At 43.5% G+C, this 8,246-nt stretch overlaps 1 protein-coding gene and 1 non-coding gene across 4 annotated transcripts in view; one reads left to right on the forward strand and one right to left on the reverse strand.

The window, feature by feature from the left end:
• The window catches only part of SLC39A9 (solute carrier family 39 member 9), a 48,734-nt gene that overhangs the window by 26,114 nt on the left and 14,374 nt on the right, over positions 1-8,246 (forward strand). For all 3 annotated transcript variants that reach the window (XM_002721664.6, XM_051826318.3, XM_017337702.4), the window contains exon 3: positions 3,477-3,674. In XM_002721664.6, the coding sequence (XP_002721710.3) occupies positions 3,477-3,674 (198 nt within the window). The remainder of the gene's footprint in view (positions 1-3,476; positions 3,675-8,246) is intronic.
• Positions 6,697-6,803, reverse strand: LOC149120082 (U6 spliceosomal RNA). The gene has a single exon (XR_016226925.1). It is a non-coding gene; the product is annotated as a U6 spliceosomal RNA (small nuclear RNA).

An 8,246-nucleotide genomic window follows, 5' to 3' on the forward strand; every position in this document is an offset into this window, starting at 1 on the left:
AGTAAAAGGCATAAAGACTAGAAAAATAATTAAAACTATCTTTTTGCAGTTGACATGATAAGTATATAAAAATGGTTAAAAGTTGGAAACCTGGCAATGTGACAGTGGTATGGAGTAACCAGAACTTTCATAAATTGCTGCTAGATATGTTAAATAGTACAGCCAGAGGCATGCATTTGGCATTGAGCTAGCGTTGAACCAGTTAAGATTACTGAGTCCTACATTGGAAGACCTGGGTTTATTCCTCAGCTTCATCTCTGGCTCCAGCTCTGGCTCCTGACTCCTGCTCCCTGCTCCCTGCTAATGCAGACCCTAGGAGACAGCAGTGATGGTTCCCGGATTGGATTCCTTCCCCCGACACGAGAGACCTAGATGGCCTTTCTTCACCTGGCTTCAACCCCAGTGATTAGAGGCTTTCTTTCTCAAATTAATGGATTATTTAATTTAAAAAACCACTGTACAAAACAGTTTGACAATTTTGTTTAAGATTTATTTATTTGAAGGGCAGAGTTACAGAGAGGGGCAGAGAGAGAGGGAGGTCTTCCATCTAGTGGTTTACTCCCTAAATGGCTGCAATGGCGCCAGGAGCCTGGAATTCCATCTGGGTTTCACGTAGGTGCAGGGCCCCATGCATTTGGGCCATCTTCTGATGCTTTCTCAGGCACGTTAGCAGGGGGCTGGATTAGAAGTGGCGCAGCCAAGACTTGAACCAATGCGTGTGTGGGTTGGCAGCGTCACAGGCTGAGGCTTAACCTGTTGAGCCACACATATACATCAGCTGTCTGTTCTGCTTTTAGGTGTTTACCCAAGGAAAAAGAAAAATGTCCACACAGACTTACACCTGAATATCAGCTTTATTGATAATAGACTAAAACTAGAAATAGCCCAAATGTCCATCAGCAGGTGAATGGATAAACAGATTGTGATATGTCCACATGAAGCCACACTACTTAGAAAAAAACAGACATATGAACTACTGTGCATACAAAGCATGAATGTGCCTGAAAAGAAAATGCTTAGCAAAAGGAGCCTGACACAAAATGTCTGCCGCATGGTGCCATTTATAGGAGATCCTATAGCAGGGAAAACTTTGTCAGGACAGAAAGCAGATCAGTGCTTTCCTGGTGCCAGGAGTAGCATACTGACTGCAGAGCAATGCAAGGGAACTTGTGGGGATAAGTTAAATGTTCTCGGTTTCCACCTTGGTGGTAGTTCCTGGAGTTTTTAAACTTGTGGATACTCACTCTGTTTTATTGTATGTAAATTATGCTCCAGTGAAGTTGATATCTTTAAAAAGAAAAACTTGGGCATTTAATTTAGGAATAAGTTAAATGACATTTCTGTTAGAAAAAAAAATTTTCTTATTAAAATTCTCAGGGGTGGAAAGGTTCTGGTGATGGTTACAAAATGATGTAAATGAACTTAGTGCTATTAAACCATTTACTTGAAAATGGTTAAAATGGTAAATACTAAAATATGTGTTTTTTATTATTTTAAGATAAGAAAGGGGCCGGAGCTGTGGTGTAGCAGGTTAACACTCTGGCCTGAGGCTCCAGCATCCCATAGGGGCGCCAATTGGGGACCCGGCTGCTCCACTTCCAATCCAGCTCTCTGCTATGGCCTGGGAAAGCAGTAGAAGATGGCCCAAGTCCTTGGGACCCTGCACCCATGTGGGAGACCCGGAAGAAGCTCCTGGCTCCTGGCTCCGGCCGTTGCAGTCAACTGGGGAGTGAACCAGGGGATGGGAGACCTCTCTCTCCCTCTCTGCCGCTCCTCTCTCTGTGTAACTCTGACTTTCAAATAAATAAATAAATGTTAAAAAGAAAAAAAAATAGCTATGGAAACAAAGCAAAAGCATTTTCCAGGAAGTAGATTTTTATTATCCTCAGGTAACATTTGCTTTGTGCCCCTCAAAACGTATTTTAACAGTAAGATAGGTTCTAAAATATTAAAACAGGTCTATGTGGTTTCTTTTTTTCTTTTCTTTCTTTCTTTTTTTTTTTTTTAAGATTTATTTATTTGAAAGGCAGAGTTAGGGAGAGGCTGAGGCAGAGAGAGACAGATCTTCCAACTGCTGGTTCACTCTCCAAATGGTCGCTGTCGCTGGAGCTGTGCTAATCTGAAGCCAGGAGCCAGGAGCTTCTTCCGGGTCTCCCACACGGGTACAGGGGGGCAAGGACTTGAGCCATCTTCTGCTGCTTTCCCAGGCCATAGCAGAGACCTGGATCAGAAGTGGAGCAGTTGGGATTCGAACCGGCACCCATATGGAATGCCGGTGCTGCAGGAGGTGGCTTTACCCACTACACCAGAGCATCGATCCCTATGTGGTTTCTCTAATCAAAAGGTTAAGCTGATTTATCTAATTGTAAATGATAAATGTGTAGTGTGTTAGCCTCTTCATGAAATACTGCAGAGATAAAGATTTTTGCCTTGAATCATTTATGTTTCAGGGTCAAATAAGTGAATATAGAGTAGAGGTATAATTTGGTCAGAGGTCATTTACTGAAACATTCAGTTTCCTAACCATCTCTGTTTCTGGAACTGAATTTAGACTGAAGGGTGTATTGCTCAAGCTGCCCAGCTCTTTTGATTTCTTGTTAGTGACTGCCCTCCAATATTTTTAAAGCTGAAAATGTTATGCTCAGTTTGTTCTTTATTTGAAATTTTTATACCAACCTAGATATTAAGTTAGATTAGTTTGATTTTAATTCTGTTCATTATTACGGCTCTTCATTCATCTATTTTCATCAGAATAAAACTTACTGAGTTTCTGATGAGATTGGCATGAATTTCTCAGACAGAAAGGGGTTTGGGAATGAAGTGCTTCTGGGAATGTGACTGCTTTCTTGCATGGTGATTTGCTTCCACTTCCCAGGTGTGTTTTTTTTTGTTTGTTTGTTTTGTTTTGTTTTGTTTTGAACAGACAGAGTTAGACAGTGAGAGAGAGAGACAGAGAGAAAGGTCTTCCTTCCGTTGGTTCACCCCCCAAGTGGCCGCCACGGCTGGCGCACTGTGCCGATCTGAAGCCAGGAACCAGGTGCTTCCTCCTGGTCTCCCAGGGGGTGCAGGGTCCAAACACCTGGGCCATCCTCCACTGCTTTCCCGGGCCACAGCAGAGAGCTGGCCTGGAAGAGGAGCAACCAGGACAGAATCCGGCACCGCAACCGGGACTAGAACCCGGGGTGCCGGCGCCGCAGGCAGAGGATTAGCCTAGTGAGCCACAACGCCGGCCAACTTCCCAGGTTTTGAGAACAATAAGCAGTCAGAAGGTCTTGCTTGCCAAAAGCAGAAGACACTTGGAAACTTTTTTCATTTTGAAATTTAAGCTGGAGGAGTTTATAGTTGTCCAGATTACAGTTTAGAAAATGGGTATCTTTACAGTTAAGTAAGTAGAGCTTGAAATACAGAAGAGTGATGCTTCTTACATGTTTTAAGAGGAAAGACAAAGGTTCTCTTTATGGTTTGTTCTGCTTCAGGAAAACACCACCAAGCAAGCGAAACACAGAATGTGATTGCGTCAGACAAAGCAGCAGAAATACCAGTTGTGCATGAACATGAGCATAGCCACGACCACACACAGCTCCATGCCTACATCGGTGTTTCCCTCGTCCTGGGCTTCGTGTTCATGTTGCTGGTGGATCAGATTGGCAGCTCCCACATGCATTCTACTGATGGTGAGTGGCTCCAGACCTCGCTGGGCAAGGCAGTGCACGTGTAGTTTAGAACATTACAGGGAAGTGAATAATTCAGGCTGTGTCAGCGACCTTATTGAGTGATAAAACTTTGTTTTCCTAAGGCTCCTGTGCACTTTTTTTTTCAGCAGGGGGAGCTAGTGAGGCGTGGATGTGGCACAAGGAAGTGTTTATTGATTTATTACTCTGCTTGTTTGTGACGGGAGGGCAGAGATTCTTAACCTGTTTAGGGGCTGTGCAGCCCTTAGGAAGTCTAAAGCCTGTGGATCTTTTATTGGAATATTGTTTTTCAGTTCATAAAGCATGATTAATATGATTACAAAGAAAACAATTACGTTGACATATATTTGCCAAAACATTAGAATAAATTTGTAATACAGTGATGTATGTCTTCTTTATCAGTGCATTAAGTGACGAGATAATACATTTAAGTCCTTAAGCAAGCCAGAGTTGAACTGTGTTTTTATGGCATCAGTTTGATCGCTATTATTGCTTAGCAGGATTATGAACATTAAATTATGAGGTTATCGTTAACAAGGCAAAAGTTTATGCCAAGGTGAACATCCAGTTGATTTATATGTGTGTGTGTTTTAAATGGTTACTAATGTAATATAGAATATCCTGATTTACAAAGGTATTTTTTAACAAATGTACTAAAACATAATAGTAGCTTGCTTCTCTCAAGTTCAACCAGAGTCCTGGACTGGTTGAATGAACCATGGTATGTACACATAATGGTATTCCATTATGTAGCTTAAAGAAGAATGAAGAATCATAGGTCTTAATGGATAGGAACCAGTTTCCAGAGGTATTGTTAAGTGGAAAAAAATGAAACATGGAGTGAGCGTCTGGTGTATATTCATACTGTGTTTTGTATGGAGAAAATAAACATGGATCTGCTTATCATTACAAGAAACCAAGACCACAGCAGGGTCAGCTGGGAAACAGAGACATTTGCTTCCCTGGACGGGGTAGGCTGGAGGGCGTGACACTCCCCAGAGCATGCCTTTTGGGTATCGTTTTGACTTTTGGAGACATGTTCTTATTCTACTTACTCATAAGACAGAATGAAGTCAACAAGGATAGGAAAGCAAACTGAAAGAGATGAACTGTATTTCAAATGAATAACACAGTTACACTGCAGGGATTTAAAAAACAAGTAATTCAAGTAACTTAGGAATGTAGTACTTCTATACTTTTAGTCTTGGGTAGGGTTTGGAGAGAACTATAAACAAATGCTGCTCTTTTCTAGTAGATTTGCTTTTTGTAATGGTATGGGCAAAACAATTCTGAAACAGTTTTAGGTGTATTACAAGGTTGAGCAAATGAGTAAATGTGTTGATGTTGGTGAAGGCAGCGTTCTCTGTGTGGAAGAAGGAACATGGGAGTATGGAATGGAGAAAGGCAAGAAAGAACTCCTGTAGGGCTGGATTGGAGTTGGAGGTTTTGGGCGCAGGATTTCTAGAATGTAGATGTATGTACATATAGCTGTACTACCTATGTGTGTGTTTGTGTCCACACAGCTGTATGTCCTAGCTCTGTGTAGACAGGGCCTCCAAGTACAGACACTCCAGTAGCATGAGCAGACTGGGACTCTTAGAGAAATGTGTGATTCTGGGACAGGGGCAGGGGGCGTAGAAGTGACCTTGAGCATCTGGTACTCAAAAAAACGAGGGAAGAAGATAGGAACTGTTCACAAGAGAAAGGAGCCAACTTAAAGAGACTCCCACTGATCAAATCTGGGTTCAAAACAATGAACAGTAATAGAGTTACCAGCCATTGAGAAAGTGGAATTCCATGAGTACAACCGTCAGGTAGGTGAACGATGGGTGGAGAGAGATGGAGGATAGATAAAGGGAGGGAGAGCACTTGTCACAGTGGAATCCCAAAGGCCAGTGGGTGAATGTGAAAAGAATACTCGTTAGGAAACCCTCATTTTTACAGCTCCCAAATGAAGACTGTCTCTGGCAAAAATCATCCAACCTAACAATGTTGGAGAATGACCTAAAGCTGTCTCTCTCTCTCTCTCTCTCTCTTTCAAATCAATCAATCAATCTTAAAAAAAAAAAAAAAAAAAAGTTGAAATCAAAGGAAATGTTCCATATTAAAGAATACTAAAGAGTTACCTCCAAGTGCAATATGTGATTTTTTTTTTTTTTTTTTTTTTTTTTTTGACAGGCAGAGTGGACAGTGAGAGAGAGAGACAGAGAGAAAGGTCTTCCTTTGCCGTTGGTTCACCCTCCAATGGCCGCCGCTGCAGCCGGCGCACCGCGCTGATCCGATGGCAGGAGCCAGGAGCCAGGTGCTTTTCCTGGTCTCCCATGGGGTGCAGGGCCCAAGCACCTGGGCCATCCTCCACTGCACTCCCTGGCCATAGCAGAGAGCTGGCCTGGAAGAGGGGCAACCGGGACAGAATCCGGCGCCCCGACCGGGACTAGAACCCGGTGTGCCGGCGCCGCAAGGTGGAGGATTAGCCTATTGAGCCACGGCGCCGGCGCAATATGTGATCTTAAACTGGATTCTTCCTGGAAAAGAAAGCTGCTCTGAAAGACATTATTGAGCAATTGATAGAATATATGAGAGGAAATAGGAGAAGTGTCAGTGTTCAGGTCACTGAAGTTGATAATTATACTGTGATTATGTAAGAAAATAGCCTTTCTCTTAGGGAAGTACACTTTTGAGTATATAGGGTTAAAGGTTGTGAAGCATGCAACTTACTCTTTAGTGGTACAGGGAAACACCTTTTTTATTTTTTTTATTTTTTTATTTTATTTTATTTTATTTTTTTTTTTGACAGGCAGAGTGGACAGTGAGAGAGAGAGACAGAGAGAAAGGTCTTCCTTTGCCGTTGGTTCACCCTCCAATGGCCGCCGCGCTGATCCGATGGCAGGAGCCAGGAGCCAGGTGCTTTTCCTGGTCTCCCATGGGGTGCAGGGCCCAAGCACCTGGGCCATCCTCCACTGCACTCCCGGGCCACAGCAGAGAGCTGGCCTGGAAGAGGGGCAAAAATATGGAACGCTTCACGAATTTGCATGTCATCCTTGCGCAGGGGCCATGCTAATCTTCTCTGTATCGTTCCAATTTTAGTATATGTGCTGCCGAAGCGAGCACTTTTTTTTTTTTTAAAGATAAATTATTTATTTATTTGAAAGAGTTACAGAAAGGAAGAAAGAGAGAGGGAGATAGGAAGATACCTTCCATCCCTTAATTCACTCCCCAGATGGCCACAATGGCCAGGGCTGAGCCAGGCCGAAGCCAGGGGCCAGCAGCTTGCTCCAGATCTCCCATGTGGGTAGCAGGGTGCCCAGTACTTGAGCCATCTTCTGCTGCTTTCCCAGGTGCATTGGCAGGGAGCTTGCTCGGAGGTGGAGCAGCCAGGACACAAACCAGCACCCATATGGGATGCTGGCAGTGCAGGCGGCAGCTTTACCCGCTATGCTACAACGCCGGGCCCTGAAAACAAACATTTGTGTATAGAGAAAGAGAGAGCATGTACTTGGTAGTGCCTTGGTTTGAGTCCAGCTCTACCCCTGATTGCAGCTTCTTGGTAATGCACACCCTGGGAGGCAGCAGGTGATGGCTCAAGGACTTAGGTCCCTGATACCATCCCTGATACCATCTAATCTCCAGGCTTCCACCTGGCCCAACCCTGGCTATTGCAGGCATTTGGGGACTAAACCAGCAGATGGGAACTCAGTCAGTCTCTGTATCTGCCTTTCAAATAAATTTAAAAACAATTTCTTTGATTTTAAAAAAGCATGGGTATAAAAACAAGTGGGGCAATATGTTAGAAAATATTTCAGTCTGAGAAAAAGGTACATGACATTTCAAACTATCCTTACAACTTTTCTGAAGACTTGAAATTATTTCCAAATGAAGTTTTTAGAAGTTGTAGGATGGGGCTAGCATTATTGCATAGGAGGTAAAGCCACCTGGTTCAAGTCCCAGCTGCTCCACTTCCAATCCAGCTCCCTGCTAATCCACCTGAGAAAGCAGTGGAAGATGACACAAGTATTTGGGCTACTGCACCCCCAGTGGGAGACCCCCAAGAAGCCTCTGGCTCCTGGCTTTAACCTGGTTGGGCCCTCGTTGTTTCGGCCATTTGGGGAGTGAACCAGCAGATAGAATATCTGCCCCACCCCCTCTGGCTCTGCCTGTCAAATAAACCTTAAAAAAAAAAAAAAAAAGTTGTAGGATCAAGTTTAAACGAAACAGAAGTAACCTTAGTCTAGAAAGTTTTTGTTTTTTGGTTTTTTGTTTTTGTTTTTGTTGCTGTTCTCTATTTAAGAAACAGAGTTCCTGTCCACTGAGTCACTCCCCAAATACCTTCACCAGCTGAGGGCAGTGCTAGGAGCCAGGAACCCAGCTCTGAGCTCTCGCCACTACCTCCCAGGGTTTGGATTAGCAGGAAGCTACAATCAGGAGTCAGAGCTTAGAGTTAAGCATGATTCTCTGATGTAGGTAGGATGTTGGGCATCTTAATGAGCATCTCTCTCTCTCCCTCATAGTTTGAGAGAGAGAGAGACAGAGAGAAAGGTCTTCCTTTTTCCATTG

Source organism: Oryctolagus cuniculus, chromosome 20 (assembly GCF_051225735.1).
Source record: "Oryctolagus cuniculus isolate XC-2025 breed Fujian yellow rabbit chromosome 20, ASM5122573v1, whole genome shotgun sequence".
Classification (NCBI taxonomy): domain Eukaryota; kingdom Metazoa; phylum Chordata; class Mammalia; order Lagomorpha; family Leporidae; genus Oryctolagus; species Oryctolagus cuniculus.